Below are 20,920 nucleotides of genomic sequence, written 5' to 3'. Positions count from 1 at the left end.
CCATAAGAAGAATGACACTCTTATAATCTATGCTATGCTATAAAAAGCTATGGCAGTACTTGTTGTCTGACAGAAGCTTGTTATATTTAATTAACTCCATCTTTTAAGCTAAATTGACTGGACTGAATGCTGAGATTCCAGGCAAGTCTCTCACACAAGGAGTCCTGTTTGTAAGTGTTTAAAATGCGGAGTTTAAAGTATAAAAGCACTTTAAAAAATAATTGAAAGATTTGCACCAGGAAAGAATATAAATAACCTATTATGGTATACCTATTAAGTTCCATCATCTTCTACCTTATGGAAAAAGGCAAAGGTTCATTTACATAAACCTTCTCATGATATCTAATGGGAATTAAACAATACAATAGCTTTGTGGGGTTTGATTAAATTAGAATGATCTTATGTTTTTTGGGTATATCCCACTGTCTTAGTGCGCAGCCTCTCTCATTAAAATATATTTTTACCTTAATGACACTCTTGAGATACTATACTAGTTTTTACTTCAGTTGTTTCCCTAGAGATACTCTCATGAAATAATAAGATCCAATTACAAACGCTCACAGATTACACACCTAGGACTCATTAGTCACAGCATACTGTTCTCCATCAGTCACTTGAAAGTGATCCTAACACTGTGCTGTGTGCATAATTATACAGGCCATGAGTGTTTTCTGCAACGTCTGTGTGGCACAGAACAGTTTTAACAAGGCTTCCAGGCATTGTAAAGCTTACTGCAATTTTTGTATTTGCACAGATGTTATTCCTTTAAAATGTCTGGAAGACGTTATATACTCTAAATTTTGGTTGTGGTTTCCCCACACATCTTAATCGGGACATAAGCCTGATTAATTCTGATTTTCTTAGTGCACACCTGTCATGCAGCATGATGTCTTTTGTATGCAGATCTCTTCTGTCCAGTTGTTTCCACCTTAACACTGAGATTTTATATTGAACAATTCCATTGCATGATTGTCTATAGCCATTTTCCCTTTACTGTCATTTGCCATGAGTTGACATCTGTTTGCTCTAATATATTGTGAACAAAAAGTCAAATGATGACTATTTATAGTTGTATAGATGGTATATACAGTGCCCTGCCAGAATAAAATGAAAGTGACTGTGAATTTATTATTTTATTGAAAGTAGACACACACATTTTTGCACATTTGTACTGGTTTTTAGTCCCATTACCCCATGCATTGGATAATACTTGGATTTGATATGGTATAGTATCCAGTATAGTTCCTGTTTAACACTTTGGTCTAGTTCTGTCAGGTCATGAAAGAGTGTGCTCTTCAAGTTCCCTGATTTGGTATGAAATGGGTGTGTTTTCCTTTCCCTGTAACTGGGCCCGTACTGTACAGTATGTGCTCTATGGGGCTATGTAAACCCCACAACAGAAATGTAGTCTGTTTCTGTCACACCTGAGTTAAAAGAAAACTGTCCTGGACCCCCAATTACTTAACAACTACAGTTTCTAGTTTGCCTATTCTCTCACATTTTGTGAAACGGGCATTGGCAGCTCAATTACAATCTCATTTTACATCTAATGAGTTCTTTGAACCTTTTTAGTTGGGGTTTCGTGAGAGACAGCATTGAAGCAGTGCTTTTTAAGGTAGTTAATGATTTGCTGATGGCTTTTGACATTGGGTCATTTAATATTCTTCTCTTTCTGGACAAGTGATAATGTCAATCACAGCATCCTGCTGAATCACATGCAAAATTGTGTGGGATCACTGGTACTTCCTCCTGTTAGTATGGCTCCTATCTGGCTGTTTTAAATCTCATGTTGTCCTGCTTACTCAGAGGGTTCTATGGTGGAAAGTTGGGACCTTTAATATTTATTTTTCAATTCTGGCTTAACATTTGACCCACATGTGCAGCATATGGTCAAAACATCTTTTTTTCACCTCAGAAATATCGCCCTATGCTATCACTAACTATGGCTGAAAAGTTGATCAACACATTTGTGTTCTCTCGAACTGACTACTATAATGCTCTACTCGCTGGGGTATCTAAATCTACTTAGAACAAACTGCAGTATGTCCAGAATTCAGCAGCCAAGGTCCTGATCAGGTGTAGTGCAAGTGATCAAATTACTCCTATCCTGGAGTCCTTGCACTGGCTTCCTGTCAAATTCCATGTGGACTTTAAAATCCTCATGCTCACCTATAAGGCTCTGCATGGCTTGGTACCTCAGTACCTGTCTGAGCTATTATCGCCCTGCTCCCCACCTCGCAACCTTCGCTCTTCTAATTCTGGTCTCCTAACTGTCCCCCAAGCCCGTCTACATTGTATGGGTGACAGGGCCTTCTCCTGTTATGCCCCCAAGCTCTGGAACTCTCTGCCCGAGGATATCAGAGAGTCACCTTCTCTAAACTCTTCTTCAGAAAAACCTTTACTTAACTGGTTCCATTCTTCACCCCTCTGCTCTTCTTAGTACCACCATCCACGGTCTACTCTGTATATTGTAATTGTGTTTTATCTTGTGTATTCTTTTATTTATTGTAGTTGTCATTCTGTAAAGCGCTTTGAGAAGCCACCTTTAAAGTTGCTATATAATATAAAGTTTATTATTATTATTATATTATGTTGCTTCTTTGTTACATTATTATAACAAATTATTCTGTAATGAACATGCATTTCACTGTTATGTTGATGATGCTCAAAGATACCCACAGACCAAATCAGATACTACTTCTGCATTTTGTGCCCTTTATGGGATGAAAATGTGGAAAGAAAACAGAACTTCCTTAAGCTAAATGCTGTCCATACTGTACTTAAGCTTATGCTCACAGACTTTCAACATCAGCTTTACAAAGTTGGTGATTTCAGTGCTGCTTTTGTTTCAGTCAAATTCTTCATGGAAGCTAGAGATCTTGATATTCCATTTGACGCTGTGTTGTCATTTGAAGCACATTAGGAACATCACAAAGTGTATCTTTCTTTTTGTCAGGTCAGACCTTACCTTAGTTCTGGTTTTACACTATGACAAAGTAGAGCTGAGTTGCATAAAGCCCAGGAACATGAAGGTAACTGTATGTTAGAAGGTAGAGAATTATGAAACTGCACAATTTAAACAATAGAAGGCATTGCAAAGTAGACAATAGAATAAGGATGATAAATTTCCTCAATGTGGCAGATGATTTTGTCAAGTTAAACTGGGGTTGTAGTGACCATGGAGCTGCCACTTGAGGTCACCAAAGAGTTGGTCAAAGAGTTTTCTTGTAAATAATGTTATGTTAATTTTCTGAAATGTGGGGATTTGCACCTAGGTGTGTGTTTGGATATACAAGGTGCCTTTGGCTCACTTGGTTGTCAGTAGATTGGTTGAGGTAAGAAGTGCTTTAGTTTATTTTGTAACATTATTTGTTCATATCTGTTTCTAACCCAGGAAACCATATTATGTGGGCTGGCTCTGCAGACCAGCTCTTTGTAAGTCTAACATGATGTTCTCACTTGAGGAGCTTTTTGCTTGTTTTGTTTTGCTTGAATGCTTGCTTAAAGCTAGGTTTCAGCATTGACTTTCATTTCATATATTGAGTGTGGAGTGTTTTCATGTGTTAAGGTCCTCAGTGGCCATCCCGAAGCAGGGATCTTCTACACAAATAAATACACAAATTTATCATGTTAATGTGTTATAGGAAGTGTTTCTTTTGTGTACACTAAAAGCCCTCCATTTGTAAAACATGTAGAGCTTCAGCCTTTATTGAGTCCTTGACTAAATTATTAGATTTTAATGAAAGCAGTTGGTTTGACGCATTAGCTTGAGTGGAGAGAAATCCGGTGGCTTTTAAGCACTAGAGGGTGATACCTTTGAGTTGAGAGTAAACCTTAAAATTGATATTAAAACATTTTAGAATATCAAAGTGAACTTTTTTTACAGTTTAGCAAAAGTAATTTTGATCCATGTATTTTGATGCATCAAAATAGTTTTTGAGAAATAACAAATTAATTAATTTCTTAAAACTGAAGTTTTCCTATCGAAATACTTTGCACAAAAGCAGTTTTGTATTTTTTTACAATGTGGTTTTGTTGTGTTTTCTTAAGTTTAATTCCTTAAACACTTTGTAATGCATCTCCTTAATCCTGCTATTTTTTCCCAGTTTTCCCCTCTGGCCTTTACCAGATCTGGCCTCCTAAAATTCCCCATCTATGATTTGGCTTCATTACTCTCTTCTCCTACCCACAGATGTGTGGTGAGGGTACTGGTGCACTTTGGCAGCCATTTGCATCATCCAGGTGTGAGCTACACATTGGTGGTGGAGGGGAGGAGTGTCCCTATTACCTGTAAAGCGCTTTGAGTTAGGTGTCCAGAAAAACACTATAAAACTGTAAGGATTATTCTGCTGTTAGAACAGGACCTTTAGATGTTATTCCAAATTCCAGTATTGCACTGGTGAAACTTAACTTGCCTCTAAATCAAAAACAAAAAGAAAAAAAATTACATCTGCTACAGTACATCAACAGAACTTAGGTTTATTCCTCACTGTGACAAAGAGATAGAGAAGGGGTACCTGCTGGGGTAGTTAGCTGCTCACAACAGGAAAGCCAGTGAAGGTGCTGAAAAAGAGGAAAAAAGTTCAAGTAAGGTTGAGGGAGCGTGCTACCGTGGTTTCTCACAGATTCACAAAGCTTAAACTTCAGCCTTATGATTCATATCCTGCAGACACTCTTGTTTTACTGCAGCTCCATATCAGGCTACCCCCCCTGCTGCCCCTTTGCCTGTCTCTCCCCCCTCTCCCCCCCCCCCAGCAGAAAGTGATTGAGAGAGAGGTCTGAGAGAAGGAGGAGGTTGGAAAAAGAGCCATTAGTGACAAATCTATTTTTGAAAAAAACAAAATCACATCATCAAGCAAAAGAAAGAAAAACACAATCTCATGGCCGGGGGGTTTACTGGAGAAATGATAGCCAGCAATGGCATTTATCTTTATCAGCCTGGCCCATGGGACCAGGGAAATGCACACAAACTTAACTCTTTCCCCCCTTGCCAGACATACAAGACAGAGAATAAAAGGGATTTATATCAGAGTTATGTGAAAATGTCATATTAGTTATGAGAGGCAGAGCTAAGTCTCTGATAGGCAGATTGGAAGTCAGTTGCTAATATAGTTACTAATTTCGTTTAGTAATAAACTGCAACCACAACTTCACCTTTCTTGTGGTTGCCAATTGCAGGTGAATTTAATTGTCAAAAAGGGGTAACTGTTATTGAAATTCATAGCAATTCATATGACTATTTGTGTGGTTTGTATTGGTATTTGCCATGACAAAAGCTTTCCATGTTTTTTAGATATGCTGATGCTTTTCCTAATTTTATAGATCTAGAGTATGTTAAGTTTGTCAAATTTGCAGATAACTGAAAACTGAAGGAGTAGTAAGTACTATAGAACAAATACAAGAAATTATAACAGGTTTAGAGACATTATACTGGAGAAAACACCTAAAAAGGTGACACTATATAAACAAGTGCATAGTAGTATATGCAGGTGAACTATAAATATAGGATTGGGTAAGCTGATCTTGAAGAAACTACCACTGAAAATATTCAGGTTCATATACAGACATTAGTTTTATCCACTAAACAAGGAGAATAAAAAAAACTATCTTTTAGGATATAATGGTTATCATGAGACAAAAGCATATGATTCATATCAAACAGTTATAATGCTGTGTACAAATGAAAATAAAAACCACAAATATATCAACAAAGTCAAACGAATGGATCACTAGAGAAACTTTAAATAGAGGACACAAGTGGAAAATAAGGGGAAATGCATATAAGACAAGAAAAGGGTACAGTTCTTTACAGAAATGGTTGTGAGAGCTTGGCACAAGCTATATACAGTAGCACTTTAATGATCCTTGACGAATAAAGTGTATTTATATTTAGAATTTTTAATGATGTATTTTCTAATAACCTAAATATAAATGTGTTCCTCACTCAGCAGTGTCATTATTTAATCTGTTCATATTTCTGCACTATTGAATACCTAAAAAGTATGTAGCAATACATGAGTTGATAATGCTTTTAATTTGCCTATTTCATTTTCATTTCCCAACAAAGGAAATTGTTTTAAAACTTCAAAATAAATTTAGTATTTTGGCAAATACATTTTAATGCAGTTATTGTACTCTGGTATTCTGAAATAATTCAGTTCATGTTAAATTTATTTAAACTTGTGCTTATTGCTGAGAAATCACTCTTGTAACAATAGAACTCTTTTAAAAATCAAATAATGTTGATGACAGTAATTATTAAAATACTGCTTATGTTCTGAAACCTCTGGCTCACTTATATTCTAAGACCTCTGCAAAAACGATAATTGTGAAAATATTCTAGTTACACTACTGTCATATTTCTTCTTTGCAGTAACAATTCCTATGTGAAATAAGTACCAGTTTCATTTTGAGATAAAAAAGTGCTGTGCTTTTTCAACAGCACATATTGGCCTCATCTGGCTTAGTAATATAAAGTGAATTTTCTTTCCAGTCTTTGCTTGGATTTTATAGATGTTTGCCAACATTGATCATCTTGAGTCTTACTTTTTTCAATTACCTCTTTGTTTGTGGTGCTGTTTTGGAGGCCTGTTTGTTTTAGAAAACCTGGGTCTACTGTAGCATGCACTTTAAAGCCCCAGGGAGAATGGGAGTCTTAATGTTCTTTTGTTTCACTGTCCCATTGTTTTGGCAGTTTCATTTTGTTAACCTGTCATCACCCTTGTGGTTTAATCTTTTTCTCTTATGGACTAGTTTCAAATAGCAAGAGAGCCCTAGGTGTGTGCTTGCCACCATAAAAATTACCTGACCGCTTTTCCGTCTGTACTGTACACGATAAACTATGCTAACTTAATTGTGTTGAAAACAAAACGTCTGTATTTAGCTATGGTTAATTAACACTATAACATTGATAGCAAATGAATGCAAAGTTATTTGCTAAACAAGTATAACAGTTTATAGCTGAGCTAAATCCACTAGTGTGTTAAACATTATCATCTTCTATTTCAGAATTGTATGACCGTATCTGATTACACGTGTTACACAGCAGATTCGTAATGCACTGCAAAAGATTAATCCAGAATAAACATTTCAAATAATTTTGGGTTATATAGAAAGAACTTGCACAGCTGGGGAAATGTGCTGTGGTTTACAGTGGTCTTAAAAATAACAACAAACTTTTATTGATGCATAAAATTATGGTTAACATACTTGTTTCATTGTCTATGGATTACAATTTGGCACAATGATTAAATACAAAAAATGTGATATTGAAAATAGCTGAGTGAAATGCTATCATTCTGTGTTTGACTTCCATGGCAACCTTTCTCTTTTCTCTACCATAGCAGGACTAAACAAGGGATTCCCACCAGTGGCTCTGTGGGTGACTGTGGGCCTGGCAGTCTGCCTTTTTGGACTGCTTATCGCCTTGGCTTATATTGGCAAGAAGAAGATCAATGAAAGCTGCAAGGAGGGAGAAGCAGGTACAGTAATGGAGGAAAACTAATGGATATTTTGGGATAAGGTGAAGCAGAAGCACCAGAAATGTAAAATGCTGAACAGAAACAATGGTTTTTAGACATGTTTTTTCAGGACATTCATGATTTGGAAACTGTTATTTCAAATTCTGTCTCTGTGTTGGTAGAATATATTTCTTCGGTTTCACCACCAGTGCCCTTACGCTGCTGATAAAATGTAGTTAGACCGCTTCTTATCATATGCTCACTTCTCTTTGCTGCCTCTAACATTGTTGGTATTACATTAAATCAAGTACAGTAATTTTGTACAAGAGGATTGATTTTATGTTTATTTAATATAAAAATAGGTCTGATTATGTTTTTTATCAATTCAAATCCATATTTAAATACTCAATTTTTTCAGTATGGATCCACTAAAATTACTTCAGCAAACAGCAGCACTTCAAGATTTAAACCTAATACTGTATTATTCTGTGACTACACCTGGTTCTGTGATTTCATTCAAATACAGCTCCTTGTGAAAAGATTGACTTATGTTTGGAATTCCTATCAAGCAACTTAAAAAAAAGACTCGTTGTCTTGTAATTGTCACTGAAAGAAATGAATCTTGACTTTATCTGAATTCGATTTACTTTTGCTAACATCTATTCGTCTTACCGACATCCTTCTTTCTTTGAATGTTTAGCTTGGGTGAACACGCTGCCACAGGACCTCATATCTCTTACTCTGCCTGATTGGCGAATGGTTCATGAGTGTCGTCCTCATTAGCAAGCACTGTAGTACTCTTGCCCCTTTAAGCCTTTCAATTATTTCAGGCTTCTTCTCCAGACTTAATAAGATGTGCTGTATCATCATATTACATAGTAGCAGGGTTAGTTGAGGAATATTGGAATCAAGAGTATCAATCATTAAAGCCAGGTACAAATAAGATTTTAAACAGAATGCTTTTTTTATATATTCATCCTCATGATTAAGTATGTGTTTTTAAATACAATGGATACATGTGTCTTGAATATCCATATTTATCCTATAGGACAAAAAAACTGCATATGATAATCTGAAAAAAGTAGGGACTGTAAAATGAGTAAAATGAGACTGGCAAAATAAAAAAAAAACTAAGTGTACTTTGTATGCTGGCAGTGTATCGGGGTAGGTTTTGCTGCAGTATGATAGTTTTTAAAGTTTCTATGTCATAATTAACTGCATAGAATGACTTTGGATGGTAGTGATGGTATGGGGGTCTACTTTAAAAAGAGATGGCTAGCTCAAGCTGAAAGGATGCTGTGAAAGCTAGCAGTGTTGTAATTAGGTAACCTCAGTGTAGGAAAGACATTTAATTAAAGGTCAGATGTTCACTGCTGAGCACCCAGAGATTTTTAAATAAATCCAGAATCTTAAGAGATGCAAAGTCTTAACTCAGTTCTCAAACTATAAATTGAAAATGAAAGCTGTTTAAAACTAATCTACAGTAGTAAGTATGTCACTGTAGGAACTCTGGTGTTTAGTTTTTCTCTCTGAAAACGGAAACGTAATTCTTGCTCTGGCAAAAAATAATATGGACAAAAGTGTGGGTGGGATGTTTAATAATTGAGATGGCTGATTAAAAATGACCCTGGTTAAAAAACAAGATGAATGCCACTTCACAAACCATATTTCTCAGATATAGAAATGTTTCCATACTGGGTGATCCACAATAAAAAAAAAAAACCATACTCAAGTGATAACCAAACTAAACTCATTTGTATAACAATAAAATAGATACAATAAAAGAGATAGTCTGTGCGGATTTAGAATATTTAGGTCTTGCTTAACTAAATTCTTAGACTAAAAAAAATAATTCATACATTATATATGTATATAACATATATACTGTAATATACTGTATATATATGTACAATATTTTCCCAGACGTGTGATAAACTTACTCAAAAAAGATTAATTCTAAAAAAACACAGTGGGTGTTCTGGGTAATGCATATACTTGGATTTAGAATTGGTTAGTAGATGCTGTAGCAAACAAGGTTCAGAAAAAGAGGTAGTGAAATTGGAGTGACTTAATATAGAAATGACAGGTTTCGCAAACACTGCTAAAAATAATTAGCCGTAATTAAGGATTTAACACCTTGATGATGACTTTTAATGCGGATAAGTACAGGGTGTTGCATGTAAATAGCAAATAAAAACAAGAAGAGGCATTAAAACTACTATAAATGATATTGGCTGCAGTACTCATTTGTTTTGTTTTTAATGGCTCTCAGTCTATAACAACAGAAACACTTGAGCTTGAAAAACAATGAACAATGCACAAATAAGATCATGTTTAGAATAGTGTATAATAATAATAATGATGTGTTAATGATACAAAAAGCATTGCTGCTCTGGAAATAGTCCAGATACATAAATGGGAAGTCTTCCACTAACAAGCTAAAAGACCTGTTTTCAAGTATTCAATTTCTCAAAGGCATTTACAAAGTCAACCTAATAAACTACTTCAAAATTAGCTATGAAAAACAAACCATGTGGAAATAATGGGGAAGTGCATTTAAAACTGAGAACAGAAGGTACTTTTTGTACACAAACCATTGTGGGAGTCTGAAATAAGTTATTCAAATAAATATGTTGAAGTTGATATCCCATCTTTTTTTATTAAATTGATCCTTAAATTAGTTACTCAAACCTTTACTGTTCATCAAGCTAGATGGACAGAATGACTGTTGTTGATTATACTCTTATATTCTTCTGATCTTATGACTGAAGGAATTAATCAAATGAGATCTCTTGGAAAAACCTCATGTACTTAAAGGAAAGACCAACAGATTTCAACGAATGCAAACAGCAAAGGGTCAGTATTACTTGAGATGCCCTGAAATACACTGTCAGCAACGACTGTGAAGTGACACTAATTCTTAAGACTGTCTAGTTAAGAATGAAATCCACAAGCAACTCAAAGAGAGAAAATCACTGAGTCAAGGCACAGGTTCAAAGCTGATCCATGGTATGAAGAACACGTGGAAGAAAGACAAGGCAAAGATCATCCATCATTATCATCTACAATTATCATGGCTGAAAATTAAAGAAAGTGTCTCTTTCAGCAATGACAAGCCATCTGTATTCATGGTCTTGAAAATTTAGAAATTTAGAGTTGGTCTTTTCTAGTCAATCAGTCAGTCTCAGTGAAAACTAACTCTAGAAGAATTTGGAGATGAAAGGAGAGAGAGAAGGTGTTGACAATTGGAAGAAGCATTTGGAAGATCTCAATGATGTCTTCGGTCAATGGTTCTCTGAACTTTTTCCTGAAACAAGTAGTTAGAAAGAATGGGATCCTGACAACTCTTGATGAAGCAAAAAAAAAACAAAACAATAAGGCAGCACAAGGTGATGACAACCCTCTTTCTAGCAGTGGGGAGTGGAATTGTTATCACAGCTCTGCATTTACTTAATAATGCATAATTTGAATGGATGTTTTAGTATTAAAATTATGGAAATGTTTTAATAAATATAATATAGCCTATTTTACATCATTGTGCATTGATTCACAAAATAGCTTATCAAATTGTTTGCTGCTTTAATGAAGCTTTAGATACAAGATAAATGAATGAAGACATCACAACACTAAGAACTGACAATATTAAATAATGTAACCAAACAGTAAACATTTTTTTTCTGTAAATTGTATGAAATTTGAAGAATTTACAGTATAACACTTCAATTGAATTGAACACCATAAGCTTAAACTGGTTATAATCCTTCTAGCAGTGAGGCAGCATCCGAATAGAGAAAGAGTCTCTTCCAGCAATGACAAGCCATCTGGATTTATGGTCTGAAAATTTAGAGTTAGTATTTCCCTGAACATAACCTGCAAAATTGTGTCAGAAACCGATTTTTCATCTCTTCTGATGTAGGTGTCATTTGCTTCATGATACATTTTCTTTGCTCAAAGTATATAGAGATGTTGTTTTGATAAAAATAAATATAAAATGTCAGTTGGTTTACCAAGAAAGGCATAGCTATAACAAATAGAGAAGTGCAACCTAATTTAAGCTGTCTTATCTTTTAATGGAGTTCATTGGGACAGACAGATTGAAGTAGACTTTTAGCGCTCAAAGCTTATGTGGTACGGGAATAGAGCTGAAAACTAGTCTAGAGTGAGGTAACTCATTTTTCCTGTTATAATTTGTTTCCAATGGAGTGTCTATCTATCTAAAGTGACACAACATTGAGTAGAATGATACAGGAACCAAATATTTGTGATTGAAAAATTGTAGTCGCTTAGCTCACCTTTTAACTCTGGAGTCTTCACTGTTTTCAGTTTATTGAGGTAACCAGAAGTTTACAGATTAGGGGACTTTGAATGGCCTTTTAATGTCTTACTATATGTGCCTGAAGAATTTTCTAGCTGCCTGTATAGCAATTCTGATCCCTTTTACATTGCGTCATTTCTGACTTGGGTAGAGCTTGCAAAATGTTGATGATTTGATACCATTTGAATATGGCACCCTTTCCGAGAGATTGTAACCCTTTAGCAATCCTCACAAAGTTGTCTTCTGACAAGATTGTTAAGATTGTAGGAGTCATGAACTGCAAAACATACTTGGACATTTTAGCCAATCACCTGGTTCCCTTTGCTAAGAAACTCAACTTTGGCTAAAAAAAGGACATTATGATACGACTAGCCATCTCAGTCTCCAGAGCTCAAATCCAATCAAACATTTGTGATTGAAACAGAACTAAATGGTCTACATGACCTAGAGCAATTATGGCTTGAGGAATGGTCAAAAATTCCCCTTCAGAAGTGCCAGAACCTCTTGTCACAATGTAATGTAGAAGAGGAGGCATTTTGTCAGTGTACTCCATGCCAGAGTGAACTTATGTTTTCTGGACTTAAAAGAGTTTTATCCAATATGATTTCGCTCTGTGCAGTTCGATAAGGATTAGATAGTATTCTAAAAGTAAAACAAAATATACTATTGTAGGAAAATTCAAGTACAGTGAATTGTTCTTACAGTATATGCAAAGTACAATATGGTCTAGCTTCTTTATAATTTAAAAATAATCATGTCCATTTCTTTTTCATATAAGGGTCATGTAAGGAGAAACCTCCATATAAAGTATATGCAGTGCTATTTCATATGTTCAGGTTGTAAAACATTGTAACATCAGGTCTTAAACTGAGCAAATGGGTAAAGTGAATTCACATCTGAAAACCTAGAATGTAAAATCTGGATTAGAGTATGCTAGAGGAGATGAAGGAATAATGAGATTGCTGTAGCCTCTGGCCATGAAGTGCTGTGTAAGAAATGTCAGAAAAGATAAAAGGCCATGGAAACAGGATCAGGGCAAACCATGGACAGAAGGCTGCAGATATGAAGCAGGATGACGCTGTAGTTAGATGTGAGGTAAATTAGGAGCTACTCTGTTCACAGCGGCAAAATGGAAAACCTACCATTGCCATGGCTTGGCATCATTTCCGCAATAGCGGACATACGCAAGGCTTAATAGCTTGGACATGGGCAAATAAATTATAATGGTTAATGTGCAAATCAGAGCTGTTAGTAGGAGTGGGTGATAGATTTCTGGTTGGCCAAGTATATTTGCATAATCTAGAGGTTTTCTCACTCAGTGTTGGCTGTATAATGGAACATGCCTGCAGTGAACACTGTTAACTCCAGCCTCAGTCATGTGTATACAGACAAGTTGATTATGTCTGCTGCATGCAAATCCATCCATCCATTTTCTAACCACTTAATCCAGTTCAGGGTTGCAAGGGAGCTGGAACTCGACAAGCAATGAGTGCGAGCCCAGGTACACTCTGGACAGGACACCAGTTCGTCACAGGGCACACTGAGACACAAACACCCACACCAGTGCTATGCTAACCACTGCATGTAAATACAAGTTGTTATAACAATAGATAATTATAAAAATACATGTAATTAATATAACTAATATGAATAATCTCACTGATGCTTTTATACAAAGTGACCACTATTAATACTTTCTTGACTCAAGAGTTCAACATCAGTGCCCCACTTGGGATTTGAAACCACAATATTCCAGTTAATTCTAGAGTACACAGACCTAACCTAATAGCTATGTTTTACTAAAAGTACAACAAAATATGAGGGAATGGTTTCACTTCACTGAGTGGACATTAAGTCAAAGATTCACTAGTAAATGGAAACTGTGCTTGAATTCTAATCAAATCGGAGAGCATACTAGATAGTTGCAACAGTCTTCAAGTGGACAGATCTTTCCAAATGGCCAATGATTTTTATTTATTCTATTTTTGTATATACTCTAGAAGTGTTTTTTTTGTAATGATAATATTATTGTCATGGTCACACAATACTTTGAAGAGCGTTACAGAAGGCAGTGGGCTTAAGTCTTAATGACCTGTTTTTTGCAGTGTGCAGTGCAGTGTATTTAAAAAATCATCCAAGCAAATTGTCTTAAATATAATATCACAATATTAGGGAGTAGAATTTCGGATGTCTTGCTATTGTCCGGTCTTTGCTCCTTCTTTAGGCCTGAATGCAGCTTTGCTTGAAGAAACAAGTGAAATTGAATTGGTAGTCTCAGCACTGGTCCCAGAGGAAATAAGTTTGAATTATAAAACCACCACACAATTCGTCCCACTTCAGAAGTCTCTACTGGTCGAGGCCCAAAAGTAATAGGCAGAGGATTTTCAGGTCAGTGAGGAGGTATACTAGCAGAGTTATAGTATTAGAAAATGTTTCATTGCAAGAGCTGGCACTGTGCCTCTCCTTAATCCAATACGTATTAGCTTCAATGGATTTTTGCTTCAAAATGTTATATTGAGGAAAATGAAATATGATCTAAGGAAATTGTATAATTACAACAAAACATGAATTACATTTTACTTACATATTCACAATAAAACTTTGTGTTTTGAATTTGTACCTTTCCCAGAGAAAAAAAAATAATTGTAATTGCCTTAAATACCCTGTTTAGAATAATTTTCTTCCTGATGATTGACTGTTAGAATAAGCACATATAGCATGTCATTGACTTCCAGGTCACCCAAAAGCACTCTTTTCAGTTATTCAGTTTGGCCATAAGCCAAAGTAACCAGTTGCCACCATACATTTCCTTTAGAATAGGGCTCACCTTTTCAATGTACCACTTGAAGTAGTTTGTTTTCTTACTGTTGCACAGTGATCCAACCACTGCAGGGGCCATCACATCTGGAGGCTATACTTGCTGGTTCTTAATCTTGCAGAATGTATTCACCTTCAACAATTTTGCATTCTAAGACAATCTTTCATGGCATTATGAAGAAAACTCAGAAATAGCAAATATGAGTTAACAGATTTCCAGTACTTCAAAGGTTTTAGCATGTATGAAGAATGGATACAGTGTGCTTTCAGCTTATGAGCATGCAGCAAACTAGATTGTAGAAATCTGTGAATTACTTTTGTATTGCAGAGCATAACCTGAATAGTAATGCTGTATACATACAGTACACAAACTCACAGTACACAAACACATAACCATGTTTTGTGAGGACAGGCAAAATTTCTTTTTATACATTCCACTCAGGTTTTGGAAATTCAATGCATTGAATGCACTGATCCCTTAGCAACCACACTTCGTAGCCTTTAAGTAAATGTTTTCCCATGAGCTATATTTTGTTTTCTTATTCATCTAACACATATTGCAAACCTTTGGAATTATTTAGACATCACACTTCCTCGGTATTAATTCATGGGCCTCAATATGTGGTATAAGTCTAAGTGAAAGTGTACATGCTGTCTTTACTATTTGCAATGGAAATTACATAAAGTAGCTATATGTGTAGAATGGCAGGAAATGCAGATTAATGTGTGCAAAGGAAGAGAGAAAATAACCATTTTCATTTTTGATGTCTGAGGAGTTCCTGTCCACAAAAAAAATCATGTTCTCATTTATATTGCCTGCAGAGGTGTTCAGTTTTATCAGACTTGTGTGCTGTTTTTTTCTGATGTGAAAACAGGTAGCAAAATGATACCAAATTTCTACACCAGATAATAGAAACAGGGAGGAGGCTTGAAAGCTTTCCTTCTCTTGAAAACATTTATACAAATTAAATTGATCACCAGGCTCAGAATGCATAGTATTTCCATCTTTAAATGACCTTTTTATTCTGTTAATACTGCTTCTAACGTCAAATTAGAGTACAAAAAAGGATGACTTGCATTAGGCCTATTTGTCCCTATGGGTCAATTTCCTATATGACTCATTTACTATTGTTCAGGATGTTTGCCTGCAGGGAAAATAAAGACCATAGACTTTAAATATTCATTGAATGTTAAATAGGCACTCACATACTGTACGTGTAACTGATGTAAACATTGTTTTTAATAGATTTTGAGTGTTTTTTTTTTAATTTGGATTCTTTAAATTCAGTGTGCTTCTTCAGTCATATGAAACTTTTGTAACTCATCACAATAAATCTCAGTTTTAATTCTTTAAATTCTTTCATGGTGCAGGGGTTGCTGGTTTCTTTTATAACCAGACTCTCCATAGAGTACCAAACAAGCTGAAACCAAACTGAAACCTTATAATATCAAAAACCCAGTAGGAACATTTACACAATGTGGCATATGTAAAATAAAGTGCAGCACTTTATTCATATCACAGTTTGGCAGGTTCTTTCACAGAGAAAAAGATACAATGACTTAGAAGGACTGCCTGATACAAATTTAGTTCTTTAAAGGAGTATCTAAAGCAGCTGTTCTAGGATGACATTCATTTTCTTGAGGCAAAATTTCAAATCTTGCTTGGGTCACAAATGAGTCAGTTTTAACGTAGCTTCCATTGAACTTTTTTTTCTGCATTACAACTCTGCAGTTTATATTTAATCCTTTTTAGCAATCTTCTACTTCAGAGGCCCCAGGCTAAAGAGACTGGTTACTGAACTACCACATTTTCCTTATCATGATATTTCCACTTGAGCAGGCCTGAGTTCAATAGCTTTGGGCTTAACCTAGTATTGAACAGTTTTGTGCATGAGCAATTTGAGATATAGATTTGGCTTTAACATGCTTGTCTGAGGGAGCTATACCCTGGTCGTAAGTACAAGGCCATCAGACCCCTGTAATAGGTGGAATGAACCAAGGAACTGCTACAGTGGTGATGATGGGGTAGGGGGAGAGATGTACAATGATCAGTGATGGGAAAGAGATGTTTGATTCTTGTATTTATACTTAATGTAGCATGGTGTAATAGGGCTAGTCCTTGCTCTCAAACATTGTTAAAAACTCCATTAAATGTAGCATTAGGGTAGTTTTGTTAATGTTGCATTGTGATTGCTTTCTCTCCAGCAGGGTGGAACATTTATTTTATATTTTAGGCCATTTATTTACCAAAAACATTGAGTAAATAATTCAGCAATAGAACAATACAGCGATAATAGCCTTCAATCTTTGAACAGATGCTTAAATGGACTCCAAAATGTACAGTATTAAGAAACAAGTAAATGTGTAGCCTATATGTGAAAAGATCACAATTTTGCAAAAAATCCATCCATCCGTTTTCTAATTGTTTCTTCCAATTGAGAGTCACAGGGGAGCCAGAGCATGTCCCGGCAATCTACAGGCGCAAGATAGATTACACCCTAGACAGGACGACAGTCGATTGCAGGGCAAACACACAGGCACGTACACACTCAAAACTAGGGCCAGTTTTCCCAGAAGCTAATTAACTATGTTTTGGACTGTGGGAGGAAACCGGAGCACCTGGAGGAAACCCACATGAACACATGTGGAGAATAAAAAAAACTCCATGCAGATAGAGCCCCAGGGTGGGGAATTGAATCCAAGGCCCCGCTGTTAGCAATACTAACCACTGCACTGCCATCCTTTTGCAAATATATATTGTTCTTTATTTCATGTATTTATTTGAAATACATAAAATCTTCAAACAATAAATAAATAAAAATTAACATATCTCAACTATGTAACTACAGGTCTAAGCCCTAAACCTAGTTGCCTTTTCTGATGGTAATAGTAGAACACTGATAAACTGGGGCTTTTTTTCTTTTATTATGATTGTCAGTGATAAACTAACAACTTAAGTAATGGAAATGCCAACATCCAGTATGTAATTATTTTCTTAGTTTCTTTGCTAACATTTGCTTTTGTTTTTAAGTTTACCTAGGGATTTTGGAACTGATTAAAGGCACCCTTAATGAAGTGATATAAAAACGCGGAGGCATAGAAAGTTGAACGAGTCACTTTTTCACTGAAGGCAGAGGTGTACAGTATTTACCCTTTGAACTGGCAACATCTGGACTTAACCTACGCTCTTTCAAAGTGCTTTTGTGGACGAAGAGCACCCCACGAAGACCAGATTTTAACTTTGAATTGTGTTTTTATTTTTTTCTCAGTTGAAGAGGGGAAGGAAATTGAAGAGGATGAATCCAAGAAAGGTCAGTTTTGACAATGTTATGGTGATTAAACTCAAGAGGTTTTTAAAATACTCGTATATCTGTAAATGAAAGTTAGTAGAGTACTTGTAGCTTTTGAGTTTCTAGAGCCTCTTAAAGTGTATTCCTAGTTCTGGTTATAAAATCTTGATAATTTTTGAAGCTATATTTGGGAAAGGAGCTGTGGTAGCTCAGATGGCAAGGGTCTGGCTCCTGACCAGAAGGTCTCAGGTTCAATCCCAAGTAGGGGCAAGTGATGTAGCTTGCTCTAATTCCTTCAAGACAGCGCCCAGGTCCATTCAGCCTGCTCTCCAAATGAGAACTGGGGGTTAGTCTTCCAGGGGATAATAGGCTGGCTGGAGTATGATGCTGAGCACATCACCTCCACTTCCAGGGTTGAATGGTTGAGGACAAATGGTGGCCCATGGGCCTTTATGGCCTGAAAAGGGACCTACCTACCTATATTTGGGGAAATGTTTTCCTTTAGAACACTACATAGTTTTCAAATGAAAGAAGACCATTCGGCCATGTATCTTGATTGTTTGCTAGCAGCTTAATTTTTACTATGTAGCTGGAAGATTTTTAAAACAAATATTCCAGCAGTTCTTTATGTCTTAAAGTCATGTTTGTACAGTAATAATGATTATGTGAGATACAAAATTTGCATTTGAGAAAAGTGCATGCAGTGGTGAGTAGAAAAGGCTAGAGTCTAATTCCAAATGACATTGCATGGCATTGTAATCCTTTGCTGACAATGTACTGCATAACAGCCATCCTGAGACTTACATTGTCATAACTCAAACAGGTTAATTTGCAGTAAAGTTAGTATTGTTTAATTTAAATGACCTATTATATGTTGACAGAAGCAAGCCATAGAAAGCAAATTGTTTTGAAGTGAGAGCTTGCTAGAATTATGATTAAGACTTTGTGTTTTTCTATTAATGAAACGTTAAAACAAGTATACAAAATGTCATTTTGATTTTGAATTTTAGAGAGAGGGCTACAGCAAGTTTTCCTGTCAGGAATTTACAAAACCATGAGATAGCTAATAATAAATGCAGATAATCCATTATGTGAAAAGCACTTTCATCCAGAGCAGCTAAATGGTTAAAATGTGGTATTAACAAGGACATTTTCTTTCCTGGTTTCACACTTTCCTCAGAGATAATTTATGTCACACCTGTGCAAGCTCATATGAAAGAAATGTGGAGCTATTTACATAATCAAAGATGCTACTTAAGCACTTGCGACAGCTGCTTTTGTTTTGCCATCTGGCTCCAATGGATCAAACAAAGGAGATGAAATGAACCCAATTGAATCGATCTGGGATGACAGCGAGCCCTTGCATATTTCTGTGTTATCTTAATGAGCTTGCCGGTTATTTTGTGGGTCCCAATAAAAGCTGCTCTGATTGGACATTCCACAGTGATATCCTGCTGTCTGGATTTTCTGATTTAAGTAGGTTTTTAATGATCGTTTGGGGACCAGCTGAACAAAATACCCTGTTTTGTAAACAAGATCTCAAAAACAGCCCTTTCAAAGCAACCTGTCTCTCCCTGAACATCACCTTCTCTGAAGTATTCTATCTAATCAGAGTTGTATACTGTCAGGAGCCTGTAGACAGAATAGAGCTCAACATACTTCACATGCAAGCCTTCTCATACAAGGCTCAGAGGATTTATATGCTTGCAACACAAAATCCTGGGAGTGTACATTATGACCCAGTTCTTTCATGAACAAAGTTCTCTAGAGTTTGGATGTGAAATATCTTGCTGTCAGGGCTTTAACTCTTTAGTCTTCACTGTTATATTTTGCTCAACAATAATTCCCTGCACTAGTGACAACTGGTATTTTATACAATGTTTTGTAAATACTTAATACTGCGTGCGTAAAGTTTCCAAGTGGCTCAACCTGTAAAACTCTCCATGAAGAAGGATTTCAATATCCTGGAGATTATAGGTTTGTGCCAGTTTAATCCTCAATGATCTCACAGACTGCCTTGGTAATGGTGGGTAGAGACTGCAGTGGGACCTGTTTTTTGTCATGTTGGTTACTAAGGACCAAAACAGAAACAATCAGCCTGGAAGTACACATCTTGGACAACACCTTTTTTGCATCTTTATTTACCCAGAGTGAGAAGAGGAATTGAATAGCAATGTCAAAATTACAATATTACAAATTAAGCAATGAGAGAGAAAGTAACTGATATATAATTGCAAGAATCTGCTGTGTAAGGAATAAAAAAAATATCACTTTACACTATGTTTTGTGAAAAAGGCAAGAGATGAATGTCAATAATGGCAGTTTAAGCAGTTACAAATTGGAAGAAATTCTTACTATGTTGGCCTTAATATTAGGACCTAGACAGCCCCAACCAGTCAAATTAATAGTCACTGTCTCTTCCCAATCACACTAAATTAAATATGATGCACAAACTCCTTGATACATCTATTCAAAACTGTCATAAATTGTAGTGACATGTTTCCTACCAGACAGCTATAGGAGTCATCAATCAAGATTATCACAGTGAAAGTTGCCACTGGGTGTTAAATGATTTTCTACACATATGGAGTTTATTTGTTTTTTTCATATTTGTCTGTATTTTTCTTTACATTGTTATGAATACTTATTCCATAGAAAGTAAGATTGTAGTTTGAGGTATGGCCGTACTGTACATGCATAAAGGTATACAGAACACTAGGGATGCAAAATTTTGAATTTCTTAAACTGAAGGCAGCTAAGTCCAATTTTATCTTCTAAAATATAACTCCTGTTCATACAGGTCACAGATAAAACTAAACTAAATTAATAAAATTTCCTTGGTAAAAAGTATACCAAACAAATTTTCTTTTACAAATTCTAACCTAATTTGTAACCTAAGTATTCCACACATATTTAAAAAAAGAATTTTCAAAGCAGTTTTTATTGAATTCTTAGTTATATTTTACTTGTTTTTGTCTTTTTGTATATGTTCAGTGTGTGTATAAATATTGTATTTAATCAACATAAAACTTGTAATT

The 20,920-nt window shown here is 35.6% G+C and overlaps 1 protein-coding gene across 6 annotated transcripts in view; it reads left to right on the top strand.

Moving 5' to 3' along the window:
* cd276 (CD276 molecule) overlaps positions 1-20,920 on the top strand; it is a 95,097-nt gene that overhangs the window by 56,618 nt on the left and 17,559 nt on the right. For 4 of the 6 annotated variants that reach the window (XM_088920303.1, XM_088920306.1, XM_088920304.1 and 1 more), the window contains exons 5-6: positions 7,344-7,481; positions 17,862-17,903. In XM_088920303.1, coding sequence (XP_088776429.1) covers positions 7,344-7,481; positions 17,862-17,903 — 180 coding nt within the window. The remainder of the gene's footprint in view (positions 1-7,343; positions 7,482-17,861; positions 17,904-20,920) is intronic. The other 2 variants (XM_088920307.1, XM_088920305.1) reach the window with 1 other exon arrangement.

The sequence above is a fragment of the Atractosteus spatula genome, chromosome 7, assembly GCF_055471065.1.
Source record: "Atractosteus spatula isolate fAtrSpa1 chromosome 7, fAtrSpa1.hap1, whole genome shotgun sequence".
Lineage (NCBI taxonomy): Eukaryota > Metazoa > Chordata > Actinopteri > Semionotiformes > Lepisosteidae > Atractosteus > Atractosteus spatula.
This window is presented reverse-complemented; position numbering and strand designations above follow the sequence as displayed.